This window comes from Hyaena hyaena, unplaced genomic scaffold (genome assembly GCF_003009895.1).
Source record: "Hyaena hyaena isolate Hyena2069 unplaced genomic scaffold, ASM300989v1 scaffold_57, whole genome shotgun sequence".
Taxonomy (NCBI): Eukaryota; Metazoa; Chordata; class Mammalia; order Carnivora; family Hyaenidae; genus Hyaena; species Hyaena hyaena.
In genome coordinates, this window is record NW_024080690.1 from 580,407 (window position 1) to 603,100 (window position 22,694).

The following is a 22,694-nucleotide window of genomic DNA, read 5'->3' on the forward strand; positions in this document are numbered from 1 at the left end:
CTATGTCTTTTTTTTTTTTTTTTTTTTTTTGAAAGAGTGGGAGAGGGGCAGAGAGAGAGAGAATCAAAGCAGGCTCTGCCCTGACAACATGGAGCCTAACCCAGGGCTTGATCTGACAAACCTTGAGATCATGAACCTGAGTCGAAAACAAGAGTCAATGCTTAACTGACTGAGCCACCCAGGTGCCCCAAAGTATTCTTAAGATAAAATAGGGGCACCTGGGTGGCTCAGTCAGTTAAGCGCCCGACTTCGGCTCAGGGCATGATCTCATGGTTTGTGAGTTTGAGCCCCGCGTCATGCTCTGTGCTGACAGCTAGCTCAGAGCCTGGAGCCTGCTTCAGATTCTGTGTCTCACCCTCCCCTGCTTACGCTACCTCTCTCTCTCTCTCTCAGAAATAAATAAAACATTAAAAAAATTTTTTTAAAAAGATAAAATAGACACCTTCAACCAAATTTCAGTGATATTTCAGACATATTGTGCTACTGAAATGCCAAAGTAGATGGAAATCTAATCTAAAAATTAACTCTGAATACTCTACCTGGCTTCTTCTTTAACAGAATTTGTTATTTCATTTAATCTTTAATGCTTTAAAAATCTAAAGGAAAAATTCATCCTTAGGAATGTAACTGACATAACCAAAAAGCATATGTAATGATAAGTTTTTTGGTTTTAATTACATGTATGTGATTATTACATAAAATACTATAGCATTTATAATTGCTGTACAATAGGGTTGATCCCTTTGTGTGGATCTGGCTATAACTTGTAAGAGATGAATAGAAGGTTAATGTTGCAACTGTGTTCATATGGGTTGAAATGGCCTCCCTCTGACAGGCTTTCAGAGGGATTCAGAGTGACAGGATGACTAAAAAAAGCCTATGACATATTTGCCGTACTCTTAAATAACATCACATTCCTCTTCAGTTGACCTCTCCCTCTCTCTTACCAGTTTTGTTTGGTATAAGCTTAAAGCTATCAGCTTGTTGGTCAAAAAGAGGTTCTTTTAAATAATGTGAGTTACTCTTTAAAAAAAAGAGTAGATTTGATTGTACTTGAAAAGAATATAACATATCCAGAAACCTCAAACCTTGAAAAACCTAAATGAAGATATAGATTGTCTTTCAGCCATGATTTAGAGTAATTTAACATTGAAACATAAGGATTTTATACTGAAGTGAGATGTGTGCATTTTGATCCTTTGTAGTAAAGGCTATCAGATGGTGTCTTGCGGTTTTCCTCCCACTGGCAACTCTGTGTTCTCCTTTCCAGGACCTTAAATGTTGGGGTCCTTCAGAGTTCTATCCCATGTCCTCCACTGGTATCATATATTCTCTCATGGCCTTAGCTACTGTCTGCTGTGTCCCAGATCAGTTAACTCTAGCGCAGATCTCTCTCATTTATTTGAATGTCTTTATTTGAGTGTCCTGTCCTGCAAGTCAAAATCAACATGTCCCAATCTGTACCAGTCACCCTCCTTAGACCCCATCCAGTTGCGCCTCTCGGTGATTAACACCACACTCCACCTACTTGTGCAAACTAGAAACTCTTTTCCCCTTGCTTGTAACACTGAAGTTCCCTAAGCTCTGTGTCCCAGATGTCTGTATTAGAGCTCTTTCCAGTGCAAGTGACTGCAAACAACTCCTTAAAGATAAGGAGAATGTATTCACATTTAGGGAGAAAAAGAAAACCTCTAATAAAGGTCAGAAGGGAATTTTATCTCAGGAATGACTTGATTCAGGGACCGGATCACTGATTCTCCCTGTGTGTTGACCTTATTCTCTTCTGCAGGTGAGCTCTTTTTTTTGTTTAAGTCACAAAAATTTGAGGACTGGTACATACCTACTTAATTTATAGAAGTTTAAGATTCAGTAAGGCAACTTCAAAACCTTATTGACAGAAATTAAAGACCTAAATAAATGGAGGAATATGCAATAATCATGGATAGATGACAGTATTATAAAGATGTTACTTCTCTGCATTTTGATCTGTACTTTTTAAAAATTTCTGATCTGTACTTTCATTTTTTAAATTTCTTTTTTAACATTCATTTTTTGAGAGAGAGACAGAGCACAAACAGCGGTGGGTCAGAGAGAGGGGAGACACAGAATCTGAAGCACGCTCCAGGCTCTGAGCTGTCAGCACAGAGCCCAATGTAGGTCTTGAACTCATGAACCCTGAGATCTTGACCTGAGCAGAAGTCAGACCCTTAACTGACTGAGACACCCAGGTGCCCCTGATCTGTACTTTCAATGTAGTTAAAATCTCAACATGATTTTCGTGGATGTTGACAAGCTAAGTATATGTGGAAATATGAAGGGATAAGAGTAGACAAAAATAAAGTTGATGAGGATGTATGTAAAGTTACTGAAACTGTCATATACTCCTTTATGTTGGACATAGAAATTGGCATAGCCATTTTGGAAAACTGTTGGGCATTACCTTCTAAAGTTGAACATACACATGTGCATACCCTCTGTCATCCTGTTCCACTCTTTGGCATACATCCGGCAGAAGTATATACATGTGTTGACCAAAAGACAAGTATTCAAAAATAATGGTAGCAAAAAATAAAAAAAAGTCACCCAAATGCCAGTTAGTAGAAGGATGCATAAATCAATAATGTGATCTTTACATAAAAAGGAATACAATACAGTAATTAGGAGGAACAAAATTACAGTATATGCACCAATATGAAGTGAATCTCATGAATGTAATGTAGATAAAATGGGGCCAGACGCAAAGGAGTAGATTCTGTGTGATTCCATTTATATAAAGCAAAGTAATCTGTGCTGCTACAAATCAGGATCATAGCTGCTTGAGCAGAGGTAGGGGACAGTTTCTAAAGGGATATAAGGTGTTTGTGTGATGTTAGTAATAATGTTCTTTTTCTTCTGTGCAGAGATATGTTTGATTTGTGAAAATTTATCAAGCTGTGCACTTAGAATTTGTGTACTTTAATGTATATATGATATACAAAAATAAAAATCAAAGTAAAGTGTCTTCTTATGCTACATTCATACCCAAAGTGTTTTAATTTCATAGATTACTTCAGAATGTGTCTTGAATATCTTAACCACTAGCATTATGGATTTGTATACTGGATGTATTTGTAGTTAGCTTTATAACCCTCAATCCATTTGGTGTAAGATTCAACTGTCAAGTTTTGATTTTGTCTAAGTGAAAAATAAGGGCTATTTAATTTTTAAAAGGCAGGGGTGCCTGGGTGGCTCAGTCAATTGAACACCCAACCTTGGATTTCAGCTCAGATCATGATCCCTGAGTTGTGGGATGGAGTCACACGTCAGGCCTCATACGAGCATGGAGCCTGCTTAAGATTCACTGTCTCTCCCTCTCCTCGCCCTCCTGCTTGTGTGCACTCTCTCTCTCTAAAAAATAAAAAAAATGAAAAAATAATTTATCAAATATATAGAAATGTGCTATTTAAAAAATAACCTCTGGGTGCCTGGGTGGCCCAGTTGGTTAAATGTCCAACTTCACCTCAGGTCATGATCTCATGGTTTGTGGGTTCGAGCCCCACATCGGACTCTCTGCTGTCAGCACAGAGCCTACTTCTGATCCTCTGTCTCCCTCTTTCTCTCTGTACCTCCCCTGTGCTTGCTCACTTGCTCTCTTTCTCTCTCTCTCTCTCTCAAAAATAAACATTAAAAATGTTTTTAATATCCTCAATTCAGTAATTTCAGTAATTCCTTTGTGACTTTCATGCCTGTTTTCTTCCTTTTTCACTCCAGTTCATTTAACTCCTGTCCTTTCTAGGAAGTGCATAAAAATTCTCACTTTTTTGTGCAGAATGGTTTTTCATTTCTATAGTAATCTGTAGTGACCATTCTGTATCTACTTTTTAAGCCTTCAGCCACATGATGAATTTCTAAATCAGTAATATTTTCTTAAATGGTCAATAATAATAGTACAAAGAAAGATAAGACTTTTTTAAAAAATAAAAATAGTGGTCTGTCCTTAAGATAGAATGTACGTGGCTCTTGATTTACTAGTATTATTGTACTTTTCCCTGAATGTGCAGGAAATTAAAATAATCTAAATCTTATTCATAGGTCTTCAATGCATTTATTATATATAAATAGCATAAAAGATGATACAGTAGTATGAGGACGTCAAATTTAAGTCATTATTCTAAAAATCTATTAAAATTTTTCAGGGAAATTGATCTTAACAGAAAAGACATTTTCTTAGAATGTTTCTCAATTTTCATTAGTTCTAATTGGTACTTGATGGAGATAAGGATATACACTTCATCTAAAGCTTTATTTCTTTATCCACAGACAACAAATGAAGTTGTTTTGGCTGTGGAATTCCATCCAACAGATGCAAATACCATAATAACATGTGGTAAATCTCATATTTTTTTCTGGACTTGGAGTGGTAATTCACTAACAAGAAAACAGGGAATTTTTGGGGTAAGGATCAGAATGTTATAACTTCATTATAAAACTTTCAATTTTTTAGTTGTTTAGTTAACATAAAGTTATCATGCCAAAGGGAAAACTAAAAATTCTCATTGTTTCATTGTAGAAATATGAAAAACCAAAATTTGTGCAGTGTTTAGCATTCTTGGGGAATGGAGATGTCCTTACTGGTGACTCAGGTGGAGTCATACTTATATGGAGCAAAACTACTGTAGAACCCACGCCGGGGAAGGGGCCCAAAGGTACGGTATTCTCACATTAAAGTCCTTACTTTTAATGTGTACGTCTTGCTGTTGCAGGTCAGTTCTTACTCACACCAGGAGAAAGTCATCAACGTGCATTTTGTTTTTAGTTTTTCATGATCCGTTTTCTTAAAGTTAAATTTTTTATTCAGCTGTTCATTGAGCGCATATAATCTACATTTGATTCTATTGAACCTTTCCTTCCAGGAGGTTAATACAAAGTAATTAGAGATGGTAAAGATACATGCTAATTTTAAGAGTACAAAGATTGAGAGGGAAATCATCCTCATCTTTAGTGTTTTGTGAATCCTTCACAGAAGAAATAGTATTTAGGCTAGTGAATGTACAAAACTTCAAAAGATATGGAACCTTGATCCCAGTTTAGGGAAATAGTGCAAGCAAAGGCAGAAAGATGGATATGAATATGAGGCCTCCAGGATATTGTGAATAAATTTGTTGTGTAAAAGTGTTAACAGAGATGAGAAATAGCCAACTTGAGGGAGATTTTATTTTAAAAAAGAATAGTGTTTTATAATTCCTACTATTAGTTTAATACATACTATGTAATTAAAAATTTAAGTAAGGATTAATGTACAGATTTTTTGTAACCAAAAGAGAATCCTTAAAACTTGTTGAGTTGACCGTGGACGAAGAGTTATGAGGCTAATGGTCTTTATCCCCCAGTTAGATACCAGAAAAGACCCTAGTGAGAAGTAAGATGTAAAAAGAAAAAAGTTACCAAGATAGAACTCTTTATTTAGTGCCCCTGAAGAAGGGAGGAGTTTCTAGGAGTATCAGTGCTATAGAGAAGTCAAGAATAAAAACTAAGAAATAGCCATTAGTTGTTTACAGGATCAGTAGAACTTAAGGCCCCAAAACAGGTAAGTATAGAATGGCCACTTTCAAAATGGAGAATTTTGAGAATACAAGTTGAAAATGGAATGGGAAGTAGAGAGTTACTAGAGTCAGTCAGTAGTCTTTTGAAGGTTGCCTAAAACCTGAAGTAAAATGGGAGTTCCCAGTGAAGAGGAGGAAACTAAAACTCTTAGAGAGAAAGGAGAATGCCTGAATTGGGCATAAAAGGAAGAGTTATCCTTGAAAAAGAGCAAGAGCTTCCATTTATTCTGAGACTGGAGCTTTAGAGGCTGACATATCCTATGTGGGTAAATGGTGGAGTCCTACAGAATGACATTGCTCTCAGTAAAGGCAACTCTGTTAAAGGTTTGAAGTTTTTATTTTTATTTTATTTATATTTTAAGTTTATTTATTTTGAGAGAGAAAGAGACAACATGAGCAGGGGAGGGGCAGAGAAAGAAGGAGAGAGAGAGAATCCCATCCCAAGCAGGCTCCACATTGTCAGCGCAAGGTCCAGTCCCACAAAGCCAAAAGATCATGACCTCAGTCAAAACCAAGAGTCGGACACTTAACCAGGTGAGCCACCAGGCACCCCTGAAGTTTCTGTTTTTAATAGATAAGAAAAGAACAATAGTAATGTCGTGTAAAGTGTCACATAGTCAGACTTCATTACTTCAGAGTTCTGCACGTTGGAATTGAGATCCAACTGAAAGCTTTATCTTTTCTATGGATAGTAGATTTATTATAATAAATGAATAATAAAACCAAAACCCTGTAAATTTAGAGGTATTCTTTTCTAAACAATTTTCTAAAACTATCCTTATCAACTCTTGGAAGCCTGTTTCCAAAGATCGTAACAGCTCATGGCTAGCAATTTTTATAGTATATTAATAAAGAATGATAGTCCCAATTACTAAATTTATGGCAAGTTTCCTACCTTCTTCCCCACTTTTCCCACATAGCCACAGACTGGAGGGCTCATTCTCCCTTGGACTGGGGCTGGGTATTTCTGTGAGGGTAATATGCATGGCCATGTTATAAAATGGGAGAGAGGGAGGGAAAAAGAATAAACTCATAGTTTTGGTCCCCTTCTTTTGTTCGCTACAGCCCCTCTTCACAGCCCCCGTAGTAGGCTTTGGCATTTCTTCACCTTTACCTCAAATTGATTGTTCTCAAAAATACAGATACGGTTTTTAAGCCCCATTTGCACCCAGACACATATGTCACTTTGCCCTTTTTTCAGGTAGATGAAAAAAATCATAGCATTGAAAATAGCCTTTTTGTCAGCCCCCTCCCTTTTTTTTCCTTACGATTTAAGAAAAATAAAGCTGAAAAAATATCCAGAGGACCATGCTTCCTTCAGAGTAGAAGGCTATAAGAGAAAAATTAGAGATGTTCTAAAATCAGTGAGCTGGGAGCAAAGAGAGACTATATATTAGCAGTAACAAGTAGCAGCAGAAAGAAAACTAGCTGTACCAATCAGAGTCTGAGAATCCACAAGAAGAGAGGTGGGGATTGACAGGGAACCAATTTGGGGTTCCTGAGATGCTTCCCCTGGGGATTGGCAGAGCAGCATGCCCTGGTTTCTCTTATTCATCCCCCCCTCACCTTAAACACACTGAAACAACTTCCCTTTGTCTCTTCGGAGTCTCTGCATCAGACTGTGGAAATCACCACAGATAATTTAAGAATAAGGGAATCCTGGTTTTTCTTCTCAGAAGGAAAGTCCTAATCTCCATGGCTGTCTGCCCTAATAGACTTTCCCGGGATTAACACAATCTCTGGCATTTGGTAGCAGCTGTTTGAAAATTATTTGTCAAACATTTTGTTAAGGAAATGACTTTACTCTTACCTTTGGGTGTTAGTGTAGGAATAAAAGTTGAGTGGAACTGATGAAAGCACTATTTTCATGGAAATGTGGAATTTGACTATAGCACTATAGATTTCTTACAGTTGTGTAGATTTTAAACTATATATATATTTTTTTGGATAGAAGTTAATCCTTAAATTGTATTACCAGTGATCCTGATCTCAATCATTGGCCATACAGTCTTAAGCTTCTTTTGTCCAATTCAGGTTCAAAATTGACAATAAGACTATCAATGGATTGCAGATTCTTAAGAAAAAAGAATAGGAGGCAGGAGCACCTGGGTGGTTTCCGTAGATTAAGGTTTCCAACTCTTGATTTTGGCTCAGGTCATGATCTCCAGGTTTGTGAGTTCAAGCCCTGCGACCAGGTTAACACTGACAGCACAGAGTCTGCTTGGGATTCTCTCTCTCACACATGCACACGCATGTTCTCTCTCTCAAAATAAATAAACTTTAAAGAAAAAAAAAGAACAATGATATTAATCAACTACTTTTCCCACTTATCTCTGTTTTCTTTTTCCTGGGCACATTTGTTCAGTATTAGAAATGCAAGGAAGAGCATTGTCTATCAGAGCAGTGACTTAAGTTTTTGACGTTATCCTCTGACACTAAGCAGAATTTGGGTATAAATGTACCCTTCGTTAGCCTTAATGTATGTTGAGGTGGGAGGTAGGGAGAGGTTGTTTTCATTTTGGTTTTTGTCTGAAAAATTTGTAGCTTAGCCTTTTTTCCAAAAATCTGCATGTGAACATACAGGAAACAGGAAATCTAATCTTTGTAGATTGCCGGGCATATGAAATGGACTATGTTGTCCCCTGCCACATGACTGAACCTGTTATGGGTAAAGTTGTTGAGAATTTTGTTCCTTCCTTTATATTTGAGGGTTTCTGTTCTGTAAGAATGCAGTGAATGCTCAGTTTCCATTTTTAAATTCTTGCCAAAAGTTTCAGTAGATTGATCCATTTTGCATATTCCCTATTACATATCTGTATCTGTGACAGTCTTAACCAAATCTGAGTGTATTATGGTAATGTGTCTGATAAAGTGACATTTATCCTTTTATTTTGGATGACAGAAGTATAATTTCATAGCTAATCTTTTGCTTTAATAAATAGGAAGCAAACCAAAACTGTATTTTATACTTCATAAGCTCTTTATATATTTTCTTCCTGCTTTCAAACCATTTTTCCTTTACCTTACATTAACACGAATCTTCAAAATAATTACTATTTTCTGTTTTTTCCTGGTTTTATTGATTGTAATTGACATATAACATTGGACAGTTTAAAGTGTACAACATAATGTGTATGCCAAATGATGACTATAAATGTTTAGTTAATATCCATCACTTCATAGTAGTTTTCTTGTGATGAGAACTTTTAAGATTTACTCTCATCATCTTTCAGATGTAAAATATAGTATTATTAATTATAGTCACCATGCTGTGTATTACATTCCCAGAATTTATTTATCTTATAAGTGTATATTTGTACCTTTTAACCTTTGTCACCTATTCCCCCCACCACCGCCACCTCTGTTTCTATTAGTTCATTTTTTTTAGATTTTACTTGTGAGATCATATAGTATTTGTCTTTTTGTGTCTGACTAATTTCACTAAGCATAATGCCCTCAAGGTTCATCCATGTTGTTACAAATGGCAGGATTATATTCTTTTTTTATTCCATTGTATATATGTATGTGTGTATGCATTCATCAATTCATCTGATGATCACCACTTAGGCTATTTCATTATTTTCTGTTTCTCACGCTGGGTACAAGGTATTTATTTCCTATGTATACGAAAAGTTCAAATTTTTCTTTTATGAAATAATTCCTAAGTTTTAAGTGAGGGAAGGGGAAGTTGAAAATATCTACAAGATGATTAAAATGTCCATTTTTCTTAAATCTTTGCCAAATTTCTTTAAAGAACTGTGAAACACCATTTTACCTGTTCCAGATTATCAACATGGGCACATTTGCCTAGTTGTAAAGAATATAACATAAGTTTCAAAGTCTCCCTGACATTTGATTCCATAGTTATTAAACCGGCACAGAAAGCCCTCCAGACTATTGTTATTTGGCAGTCAAGGTAAACTGCTTTTTAAGGAAACTGTTTCTGTTAGAGATGAGAAGAAAGGGGAGATTTGCATTTAAATACCTGAAGGTACAATAGGCTTTTAAATTCAAGGATAATTATTTTTCTTGGTAGATATTTCAAAAATTACTTGGCTTAAATTGGAATGTCAGAAATAATTTGGGCTTTTTTTTTTTTTTTAATGTTTATTAGAGAGAGAGTGTGTGAGAGAGAGCATGTGCAGGGGAGGGACAGAGAGAGAGGGAGAAAGAGAATTCCAGGCAGGTTCTGCCCTGCCATTGCAGAGCCTGATGCAGGGTTCAGTCTAACTGACCATGAAATCATGGCCTGAGCTGAAATCAGGAATCAGTTGCTCAACTGACTGAGCCACCCAGGCGACCTGGCTGAAAATTTGTTTTGTCTAAAGGGAGCTTTGGTAATTTGTGTAAATTTGAAACACAGAAATTTTAGCTCAGCTAATATTAGGTCTCAGGAAATAACTCTCCTGGGGTAGGTGGAAAGTGGAAATTTCATGAAGTTTATACTACTTACATCTTTTTATTCTTGATGAAACATTTGGTCCTCAGGTTTTTTTTTTTTTTTTTTCATGTTTTCTAACATTCCATCATTCTAGGAGGATCTTAAGTGTTTAATGAGGTTTTTGTGGTGTTTGAAAGTATGGAAGACTGACTTTAAAGTAAACTATATTGCATGTTTCTACATTCTGATGGAGATCCATGGAATTCCTTATGTCTGGGTTCTTTTGTAATTTCTTGCATGGTACCATGGTACTTTCAGACTACCCTTGTTAGTTTGACAATGCATGAGAAAATAAGCCCTTTGCTTTTTTTTTTTTTCCCCCTTAATTGCCCAACTAAACCCAACAATACTCAAAAACTTCACATCTCTCAGATATTCTTTCTCTCTTGGTCACATCAGAGCCATGATAGATAATTGGCTGGCTGTCCTACTGGACACAAATGTGGTGGTATTCAGTGTTTAAAGTATTTTTAGGTGGTGAATGTTGATGTGCACTGAGGCAGTTGACACGAATAAAAGTTTATTGCAGTTCTGCTCCCAGCTCTGCTGATTCAAACAAGCTCTACTCCAAATCAGGCAAGCCCTTTCCTTTCTCCCTGCCAAATATACTCTTCCATTAAGTATCTGTACCACTAGCATCCTCAACCTGAGTAATTTTCAGAGCCTGTAGTAGCATTTTTTTAAAGGATACCAAAGCCCTACAAATTTTAGTTAATTTCTTAAATACAGTGGCAGCTCAAGTAGATAAGTAAAAATGAACGATCTCAATGACAGCTTTATTGAGACTTATTAAGGTCATATACCATAAAACTCACCCTTTTAAAATGTACAGTTGATTTTTAGTACATTCACAGAGTCCTACAACCATCACCACCATCTAATTTCAGAACATTTCGTCATCCTCAAAAGCCCATTAGCAGTCATTTCCTATTTCTCCCTCCTGTCAGCCTGTAGCAGCCATTCCTCTGCTTTTGGTCTCTAGGGATTTGCCTCCTTTGGACATGTCACATAAATGGAGTCATACAGCATACGGTCCTTTGTGACTGGCTTCTTGTATTAGAACCTGAATGTTTTCAGGATTCATCTGTGTTTTGGCACGTATCAGTACCTCATTCTTTTTAAGGCTGAATACGTTATGAGCATACATATTTTGTTTATCCATTTTTCAGTTGAACAAGTTAGAAAATGAATAATTTTGTTCAGTTTTATTGAGGTATAATTGGGATATAGTTTTGTATACATTTAAGATCTATAACATAATGATTTGATATGTTTATATTGCAAAATGACTATCACAGTAATTTTGTTTACATCCATCACTTCACATAGTTACATATTTTTCTCTTTTGATGAGAGCTTTTAAGATCTACTCTTTTAGGGGCACTTTGGTGACTCAGTTGGTTAGGTGTCCTACTCTTGATTTCGGCTCAGGTCGTGATTTCATGATATGTGGTTCAAACCCTGCATTGGGTTCTGCAGTGACAGTGTAGAAAGTCTACTTGGGATTCTCTCTCTCACTCTGCTCCTCCCCATCCCCTTCTCTCTCTCTCTCTCAAAATAAATAAACTTTTAAAAAAAAGATCTACTCTCTTAACTTTCAAAAATACAATATAGTATTCTTAGTCGTAGTTAACACCATGCTGTGTGTTAACTTCCAAGAACTTCTTTATCTTATAACTGGAAGTTTGTACCTTTTAACCACCTTCACCCGTTTCTCCAACTGAATAATTTTTAAAATTGTAATTTGTTTCACTTTTCCAAGCGATTTAAGATCTGTTGACTGATTTTGGCCATATTTAAACAAGGCTCTACCTTCCCATTTTTAACCTACTTACTAATTCTACAAGATATCTTCCTAAGAGCTTTACTCTTTCTCTACTAACCTCACTAGCCAGATAAAGAGCTTCTCTGAGTTAAGATATCATGAATACCAAAGAAAAGGTCTCAGGAAATGAACTGTTTGTAGTTTGAGTACTAAAATTTTACCCTCACCCTTAAGAAAGAGGATCTAAGGGGTCCTGGGTAGCTCAGTCAGTGGAGCATGCCACTCTTGATTTTGGGTTCATGAGTTTAAGCCCCATGGTGGGCATGTAGCTTATTTAAAAATAAATTAATTAATATACATACATATGTAATTGACCCTTGGACAACATGGGTTTGAATTGCATGGGTCCGCTTATATGTAGATTTTAAAAAAGTTTTTTTATAACATTTATTTATTTTTGAGAGAGTGAACAAGCAGGGGAGGGGCAGTGAGAGACATAGAATCCAAAGCAGGCTCCAAGCTCTCTTAGCACAGAGCCCAATGTGAGGCTTGAACTTAGGAGCCATAAGATCATGACTTGAGCCGAAGTTGGATGCTCAACCGACTGAGCCACCCAGGTACCCTGATATTTTTTATTCTTTTAAAGTTTATTTTGTGAGAGAGAGCGCTCGGGGGAGGGACAGAGAGGGTGAGAAAGAATCCCAAACAGGCTGCATGCCGTTGGCGCAGAGCCCACCTCAGGGCTGGATCCCACAAACTGTCAGATCATGACCTGACCTAAATCAAGAGTCGGATGCTTAAGCTACTGAGTGAACCATCCAGTTGCCCCCCAGATTTTTTTTATAGTACAGTACTGTAAATGACTTTCTTAATATTTTTTCTAGTTTTATTGGACGAATACAGTATGTAATACATGCAGCATGCAAAATACATATTAATCGACTGTTGGTATTATTGGCAAGGCTTCTTGTCAGCAGTAGGCTATTTAGTTACATTTTTGAAGAGCCAGGCGCTATACACAAGAGTTTTGATTGCACAGGGGTTGGCACATCTAACCTTGTGTTATTCAGGGGTCAGTTGTATGTATGTGTGTGTGTGTGTGTGTATATATATACACACACACACACAATTTGTTTTTTTTATCTCCACATGGACTTAACTATTTTTTATGAACCTGCCTTGTCTCTCCCTGGGTACTTGTAAAGTGCTATGGAGATACAAGAAACTGGGCTATCATTCAGCCGTCACATTAGTATAACCGGACTGGTTTTTAAAATGCTTCTGTAGTTGAGGGTGCCTGGATAGCTCAGTCGGTTGGGTCCAACTCTTGATTTCAGATCAGGTCATCCCAGGGTTGTGAGATCAAGCCCCACATCAGGCTCTGCCTGAGTGTTAAGCCTGCTTAAGATTCTCTTTTTCTGCCCCTTTTCCTACTTGTGTGCCCTCATTCCCCCTCTAAAACTTTTTTATATACTCCTTGGAGTGCCTGGGTTTCTCAGATGCTTGAGTATCCAACTCTTGATTTCAGCGCAGGTCATGATCTCACAGTTCGTGGGTTCAAACCCCTGCATCAGACTCTGCACTGACAAACCTGCTTGGGATTTTCTCTCTCCCTCTCCCTATGCCCCTCCCCTGCTCGTGCTCTCTCTTCTCTCTCACAAAGTAAATGAACTTTTAAAAAAATTATTTTAAAAAAATACTTCTTTAGTTGATCAAAAGCCACGGCTCTAGACTGCCAGTGCCCACTTCTGCCCTAGTATCTTTCTCAGTCTTCCATTTCTTAGCAAGTAAAGGGAATAATCCTTGGCAGAGCAGAAGGCTTCCACATCAACAGTGTTTGTTAAATGTTAAATATTATGGATATTATCTCAGCAGGAAATGAAGGCTTTTTGGGAAACTTAAAGGAGCATTGAGTAAAGCCTGGGGTACTTTTCACAGCTTTGTCACTAGCTATGTGGTGCTGGTTAAGCCACTTCTATTACCTCTGTGTCCTTAGCTCTAAAATCAGAAGAGTAATACCTGCCATAGAGGATGATTATAAGAGATAGTAAGTTCTGAGGCTAATGTATCCCGTGTTGTCTGTAGAGTTATCACTACTTTAGCTTATCTTTTGAAATGTTTTCAGAGTAACTGAATATTGACATAAATGCAAAAGTAGGAACTTCTGATTATTTGCTCTGTAAAGTTTTCTTCCAAAAAGACACTGAAGTCTGACAGAAAATGTATCACTAGTGTTTTTTTACTCTCATCTTACTAGGTGTTTATCAGATCAGCAAACAAATCAAAGCACATGATGGGAGTGTGTTCACACTTTGTCAGATGAGAAATGGGATGTTGTTAACTGGAGGAGGGAAGGACAGAAAAATAGTTCTGTGGGATCATGATCTGAATCCTGAGAGAGAAATAGAGGTAAGAATGAAAATGAAACATGAAAATTTTAAAATATGAAGCCCTCTAAATGCATGTCTTTCATCCCACATTGAGATAATCCACTTTCCTGGGAAATTGATACATATTCTTATCATTTCATTGTCTCAAAAAAAGAAAAAAGGAAGAAAAAGGGACCATTCATTAATAATTTGAAAGAGTAAAAAATATACATATATTGGTCACAATAACTAGTTAGTTGTTTATTTCTGAGATTAGTTTGTAGGGATCCAAAAATATAACCATGCTTACTTAAAATTTAATTAGCATTCATCTAATAGAGTATCCAGTTCCAAGGTATACATAATAAGCAGTTTGATTTTAAAACTTGAAACTACTCTTTAGGCGCTTCTGGTAGCTCAGTCAGTTAAGTGTCCAACTTTGGCTCATGTCATGATCTCACAGCTCATGGGTTCAAACCCCGCTTTGGGCTCACTGCTGTCAGCACAGTCCACTTCAGATCCTCTGTCCCTCTCTCTCTCTGCACCTCCCTCTGTCTCTCTTTCTTTCTCTCTCTCTAAAATAAAACATTGAAAAAAATTGAAAATAACCTTTTAAATAATGGGCCTAATGATAACTGCTAATTAAGTATGTGTCTGCTTCATATTATGGACCAAGTGTATCCACACGTATTATGTGCTCAGTGAAAGTTTGATAATTAAATTGAGGTCTCTGGAAGTGAAATGGGTTAAGAATAGTATTTTATAGGTCAGTAATTCTCAGAGCAAGGGCAAATTTCACACAGTTCTGTGTTCTATTTTTTTGTGACTTAAATTTTGAATTTATGCTCAGTGTTTTCAACATGTAACATGTTTTTCAGACAAGATGTTTTCTATAAAAGAGGATCCTGATAGTACTGCTCTTGGTTTTATTTCCAAGAAGATAGACAAGTCGAAAGATTCCCTTTATCACAATCTTAAGTTCATCATGGAAATGCCACTTCCTTTACGATTTCTTTTTTTTCACAGATAACTTACATTCTTTGTAATCAAAAGCTATACCATCTAGTTCATTCCTCCCCTCACCATCAATTTGGATTACTTTAGAATTCAATTATTTGTTTCCTCCTTTATAAAGAATTGTATTATTTCAAGGTCATTCCTTGGGCTTATTATATTATTAATACACCATTCACTGAGAGTATACCATGTAATACATTAAATGAGATTGAGCTCCCAAGTAATCCTATTAAGGACAGTTCTAACACTTCACAATATATTGCTATTTAGTTAACAGAGAAATTTCACATGTACTATTCTCACATTTTCATACTTAAAATAATTAAGAATAGGTAAGGTATATATTATTATTATTATATATTATTTCCCCATATTACAGATAAAAATTTATCTTAGGCTAGGTAAATTATGTACCAAAAATAACATAACTGATAAATAACAAAACTATTAGAACTTTTTCCTTTTTCCTTGCTCCTAGCCCTTAACTCTTGAGATCATATAAAATATAAATATAAAACTTGACTAAAGCAGGGGTGCCTGGGTGGCTTAGTTGGTTAAGTGTCCAATTCTTGATTTCGGCTGAGGTCATGATCTCATGGTTCATGGGATCAAGCCCTGTGTCGGGCTCTTCACTGACATTGCAGAGCCTGCTTAGAGTTCTCTCACTCCCCTCTACCCCTTCCCACTTGCTTGCTCATGTGCATATTTTCTCTGTCTCTCAAAGTAAATAAATATTTTTTTAAAAATTGACTAACACAAAGAATGTTGATAATAATGTGTGATAACTTTTGTGTAATAAAATGTGATTGAACAAATAGATTTATTAGTATATTATTACCATATGACTTTCAAATTTGGAATTTTGTCATTTATTACTGCATAATTGCTTACAACTATAAATGCAGTCTTCAGGTAGTAATTAATGCATGTTTGTTATATATGGTTTCATTACAAATTTATCTTATAGGTTCCTGATCAGTATGGAACCATCAGAGCTGTAGCAGAAGGAAAGGCGGATCAATTTTTAGTGGGCACATCACGAAACTTCATTTTACGGGGAACATTTAATGATGGCTTCCAAATAGAAGTACAGGTAAGATGTATGATTTTAACCAGTTTTTTTTAAATGTTTATTTTAGAGAGAGCATGTTCACAAGCAGGGGAGGGACGGAGGGTGGGGGGCAGAGGATCTGAAGCAGGCTCTGCACTGACAGCAGAGGGCCCGATGTGGGACTTGAATTCACTAACTCTGAGATCTTGACCTGAGCTGAAGTTGGACGCTTAACCAACGGAGTCACCCAGCTGCCCTGATGTATGATTTTAACCATTAACTGAATATTTTTGATGATACCCTTAGTTTCTTACAATAGTATGTATATTTCATTTTCAGGGTCATACAGATGAGCTTTGGGGTCTTGCCACACATCCCTTTAAAGATTTGCTCTTGACATGTGCTCAGGACAGACAGGTGTGCATGTGGAACTCGGTAGAACACAGGCTGGAATGGACCAGGCTCGTAGATGTGAGTAAAGTAAAATGTGATTATAATCTCCCCACAGAAGCTCCCTAAACTGGCAGTTCGGAGCAACAAAGGAAAAAGGACTCAGCATTAGTTAAAACTAAGTGTTTTTATATAGTTTACTGAAAAGGATAAAATAAAGGAGAGTTTAGTAACAAAGTGTAATGTGAACCCACTCTAAATAAGCAAATTAGGGCAAAAGCTCAATTTTTCTGTCAGTTTCAGAAAAAAGTCAAAAAGATTTCACAGAAATGTTTGGGCCTCTGGTGGTGTTGCAGTTGGATTCTGTGTACACCCTGCTCACTAACAGACTCTACTCTCTTCTTTTTGAGTTGATCTCTCACTGTGTTTTCTCCCTACCCCACCCAGACATCCACCTCGTCTGGCCCAAGGGTGTATACATGTTCTTTGCAGACTAAAGAGCTGTATACATGTTTGTTGTTGTTATTCTTATTGTTACACTGCCCAGCCACAGGCTGGTATCCTTTCCCCTCACCACTTTGCCCACATACCCTTCCTGCTCAGAAATTCTTTTACCTCATATCCATGTGGTATTTTTCATTGGCTACAATAAAGTTGATCGGAATTCCATGATTATATGATTATATGGTTATTTTCAGAGGTTTTTGCCATTATCCCATAGATCTAGGGAGACTGTCTCATGTACTCCCCAACAGCTGTCTGTCTCTCTTCTAGGAACCAGGACACTGTGCAGATTTTCATCCAAGTGGCACAGTGGTGGCCATAGGAACGCACTCAGGCAGGTAGGGTCTTGAAGGGAAATGTGAGCTGAATAATCTGAAGTGGTGGGATGTTTAACCGTTATTCAGGAATGTTCTCAATCTGATCTGGAGAATTAATCTTTTAAGTGGCATATGAATATGCTTGTCGCTCTTACCTGCTTGTATCCTCATTCAGTCATTCAGTAACTATGTCCTGAACACTTACGATTTGCTGGACACTACTGTGGCCGTTCAGACTACTTCCGAGTGCAAAAACAAAAGTCCCTGCCCTTTGGGAGCCCACATTTTAGTATGTGTGGGTGGAGGCAGAATAAAAAATAAATACTACAACTAATTAAGTTAAAAAATGTTAAAAGCCATGAGGGTGGCGGTGGGGCATTGAATATAGTAAGAGGGATTGAGAGGGGGTGCAGTTACGAAACGATAGGGTGGTTAGGATAGGCTTCACTGAGAAGGGGATCAATATGCTGATTTGACTCTCCTTGGTGAAACGTTCTATGGTGTCAGAAAATCTCTTCTCGTTTTCTTTTAGGAAAGGGAATTGAAACTGAAATAACCCAATTGGGCTTTTATAAATTGTTCTATAGTTTTTTCATCCTGTGTTTTTTTAATGTTACACAGATAGATAATAAAGGTTTATTTCCTGAAATTGTTAACTAATTACTTGTCTTTACAGACCTTACATAGTACCTGTCCTTAATAACCTTAATAAGTAGCGTGTATTTATTATCTGCATATTTTTGAGCCCTTTTTATTGCCTCTACTAATAAGAAGCCCTCTAACCTAATTTCTTTATTAAAGAGAAAAAAATTATGAAGTAAATTTCCAAAAGTTAAACCCATAGAAAATGTGGCATGCTGATTTCTGATGAGGTGAAACTATCGTGAACACACTTATATAATGCTTTTATTTATATGATAAGTATTTCAAATCAGCCAGTTCATTTAATTCTAAAGTGAGTCATTTGGAGTTTTTTAATATCAAGTTTTTTTGTTGTTGGATACAAATTAACAACCCTAGAAAGTCAAAACATTCAAATTTCTTTTCCTATAAAGCACTACAAATCTTTCAGAATCATGGAAAAACAGATCTCTAATGATAAGCTTTGAAACATGGATATGTAATAGAGATGCTATTTAACTGACTCTGAAATAATTGTATTTTAGAATTAGGGTGCTAGGGAAGGAGACTGATTGGTGAAACTTACAAATATAGACAGCTTTGCTATCTCAGATTTTCCAAAATGCATGTTGGTATTAGATTATTACTTTAACTTAGACAAGCATATGGCAGTCACTTTGTAGGACTTGAAGGAAATTATTTTCTATTTTACAAAAAAGTCTTAGACACATAAGAAACAACGTGAGCTATTAAATATTAAACTTGTTTTCAGAAAACCACAAAGGAGTTCACTTCAAGATTTTTTTGGGCAGCTGAACAAATATCACAGATGCTGAAGTTTAGGCCTTTACTAAATTATTTTTATATATTTAAATTTTCACAAGAGTGCAACAACATAGTTATTAATATCTCCATTGCATAGACAGGAAACCAAGACCCATAGAACTCATCACTTGAAATTGTGCTAGGATTTGAACTCAAGTTCTTTATGGTTCCAAAGCTGATCTTTTTTCACTACTCCATCAACACTTGACATGTGCTTATGGTGTTTGTAGGATTATTTAGAAGCATTATAATGAAAGTTTATCTTTGAAGGTTAAATCACTGGCTCACAGATATTAGAAACATTCACTATTTATACAAAGGAATTAAACACTGAGTAAAGTGCAGAGGGTAAAGGGATTTGAATCATTAAGACATACCACTTCATTTAATGAATGGAGCAGGGTGTGTGTGTGTGTGTGTGTTTACAATATTTTTTTGAGGAATTTTTAAGGAAAAACTAATGTGATTTAAATACACTAAAGTTCACAAAACTAACAGGCAACCAACGGAATGGGAAAAGATAGTTGCAAATGACATATCAGATAATGGGTTAATATCCAAAATCTATAAGGAACTCACCAAACTCCACACCTGAAAAACAAACAACCCAGTGAAGAAATGGGCAGAAGATATGAACAGACACTTCTCCAAAGAGGACATCCAGATGGCCAACAGACACATGAAACGATGCTCAGCATCCATCCTCATCAGAGAAATACAAATCAAAATCACACTGAGATACCACCTCACGCCAGTCAGAGTGGCTAAAATGAGCAAATCAGAGAACTCTAGATGCTGGAGAGGATGTGGAGAAACGGGCACCCTCCTACACTGTTGGTGGGAATGTAAACTGGTGCAGCCCCTCTGGAAAACGGTGTGGAGGTTCCTCAAAAAATTAACACTAGAACTCCCCTATGACCCAGCAGTAGCACTGCTAGGAATATACTCAAGGGATACAGAAATGCTGATGCATAGGAGCACATGTACCCCAATGTTCATAGCAGCACTCTCCACAATAGATAAAACATGGAAAGAGCCTAAGTGTCCATCCACAGACGAATGGATCCAGAAGATGTGGTTTATCTATACATGGCAATGAGAAAGAATGAAATCTGGCCATGTGTAGCAACATGGATGGACCTTGAGGGTGTTATGCTGAGCGAAATAAGTCAGGCAGAGGAGGACAAATGTCATATGTTTGCACGTATAGGAGGATTAGGAGGAACTTAACTGAGGAACAAGGGGGAGAATAAGTGGGGAAATGGTGGGGGAAAGGGAGAGAGGCAAACATGAGAGACTCTTGAATGCTGACAAAAACTGAGGACTAATGGATGTAGGGGGGAGGGAGGGATGGGCATGGAGGAGGGCACTTGTGGGGATGAGCACTGGGTGTTATATGGAAACTAATTTGACAATAAACTATTTGTAAAATAAAAAATCACTAAAGTTACTTTCTAAGATTTATGTAGCTGCAGAGTCATCATTAACAAGCTTAAAGTGAAGAGTCAATTTAAGTGACTTAAACTGAAGCCAGTCATTCATTTCCTCTTGGTGGTGTGATTAGAAAACACCATATAAATGAGAGTGATGGGATAACTAAATAAAAAGTGGAGATTATTTAGAATCTAGGAGAGATGTCATTATCCATGTTCATTCTATAATTATTCCTGTCTTTGGTTTCACAACTAGTTAGTTAATCTATTGATTCCTGGAGAACTTTCTCATATATTTTTATTTTTTACCTGGGGTCTGTGAATACCTGGCTGTAGTGTCTAAACTGAAAATTCCTCAGGGTAGCCGTTCAGATTAATATCACTGACCCCTCAGCCTGGGGGAAAAAAAAATCATACACTTAGGGCAAGGAATTTTATTTTAATATAATGCAGCAGGTGTCCAAATTGTTCATGACCCAGAAAAGGTGACTAGCAAAAGGGTTAAAGATCTTTTTGTGTCCAAATCTAGAAATCTACTTCTTGGAATCAAGAAGTAAGCACAAGTGTAGATGAATTATTACAGTTATAAATAAAATTAACATTTAAAGTAGTATATTACTGGGGTGCCTGGATGACTCAGTCAGTTAAGTGTCCAGCTTCAGCTCAGGTCATGATCTCACTGTTCATAAGTTCAAAACCCTCATCAGGCTCTGTGCAGACAGCTCAGAGCCTAGAGCCTGCTTTGGATTCTGTGTCTCCCTCTCTCTCTGCCCTCCCCCACTTGCTCGCTCGCTCTCTCGTTCTCTCTCAAAAATAAACATTTTTTAAAATTTTTAAATAGTGTATTACTATTACAATTTCTAAGGAAAAAAAAATGCATAGCCCTAAGTGGACATAGTTCTTTCTTAATGTGCTAATCCTCACAAAATAAGGATCCTTTTTAACAGCTTTATTGATATATATATATCATTCATACCATAAAAGTCACTCATTTAAAGTATTATTATATTATTTTTGGCCAAATAATATTCTGTTGTATGGATATACCTTCAGGTAGTTGATAGATATTTAACTTATTTCTACCCTTTGGCTCCTATGATTACTGCTGCTACAAACATTCATATACAAGTTTTTGTGTGGACATATGTTTTCAACTCTCTTGAGCATATACTAAGGAGAAGAGTTGCTGGATCATGTGATAACTCTGTGTTTAACATTTTGATGAATAACGAAGTTGTTTTTCACAATAGCTACATCATTTTACAATTCTACCAGCAAAGTATAAGAGATCGAGTTTCCCCACATGCCCACCAACACTTGACATTGTCTGTATTTTGATGATAGCCATCCTAGTGGATGTGAAATGCTTTTTTGTTGTGGTTTTGACTTTCATTTCTCTGATGGCTGATGATGTTGAATATCCTTGTTATATGCTTATCAGCCACTTGTATAGCTTCTGTAGAGAAAGGTCTGTTCATATCCTTTGCCCATCTTTGAACTGGTTTCTCTTTCTATTGTTGAGTTGTAAGGATTCTTCATATATTCTGGATATAGTACTTTATCAGATATATGATTTGCAAATATTTGCTCTTGTTCCAAGGGTTGTCTTTTCACTTTCTTAATGGTAACATTTATGACACACAGGTATTAATGTTTTATATAGTCCAGTTTATTTTTTCTCTTGTTTCTTAGTCATAAGGACTTACTCCTTTGTTTTCTCCTAAGAACTTTATAGTTTTAGCTCTTACCTTTAGGTCTTTTGATTCATCTTGAGTTAATGTTTGTGGATGGTGTAAGGTAGATCTCCAGCTTCATTCTTTTGCATGTGGGTATCCAGTTGTTACAGCAACATTTCTCCCGCTGCATGGTACTGATATCCTTGTTGAAAATCAGTTGATCATAAATGTATTTGTTTCCATCTGGACTCTATGGAATACTGTTCCATTGATCTATATGTCCATCCTTGTGGCAGTACCATGGCCTTGATTATTATAGCTTTGTTAGTTAATTTTGAGACTGGGAATGTGAGTCTTCCAACCTCCAACTTTGTAGGAGGATTTTGTGTTTTGTTTTTTTGAGGTTGTTTGGCTCATCAGGATCTTGTGAAATTTCCACATGAATTTTAAGGTCGGTTTTATCTGTTTCTATAAAGAAGCTTGCCAGCCTTTTGATAGGATTTTTTTTCATAGGTCAATTTGGGGAATGTCAATATCTTAATAATACTAAGTCTTTTAATTTATGAACAGATGTTTTTCCATTTATGTAGATCTTCAATTTCTTTAAAAAAATGTTTTATTTTAAATTCCAGTTAGTTAACATACAGTGTAATACTAATTTCAGGTGGAGGCACCTGGTTGGCTTGGTTAAGTGCCCGACTTC

The 22,694-nt window shown here is 36.6% G+C and overlaps 1 protein-coding gene across 5 annotated transcripts in view; it reads left to right on the plus strand.

Moving 5' to 3' along the window:
- Positions 1-22,694, plus strand: part of EML4 (EMAP like 4) — a 155,281-nt gene that overhangs the window by 109,940 nt on the left and 22,647 nt on the right. For all 5 annotated transcript variants that reach the window (XM_039231683.1, XM_039231681.1, XM_039231682.1 and 2 more), the window contains 6 exons: positions 4,300-4,434; positions 4,550-4,685; positions 14,046-14,197; positions 16,142-16,267; positions 16,565-16,696; positions 17,390-17,457. In XM_039231683.1, the coding sequence (XP_039087614.1) occupies positions 4,300-4,434; positions 4,550-4,685; positions 14,046-14,197; positions 16,142-16,267; positions 16,565-16,696; positions 17,390-17,457 (749 nt within the window). The remainder of the gene's footprint in view (positions 1-4,299; positions 4,435-4,549; positions 4,686-14,045; positions 14,198-16,141; positions 16,268-16,564; positions 16,697-17,389; positions 17,458-22,694) is intronic.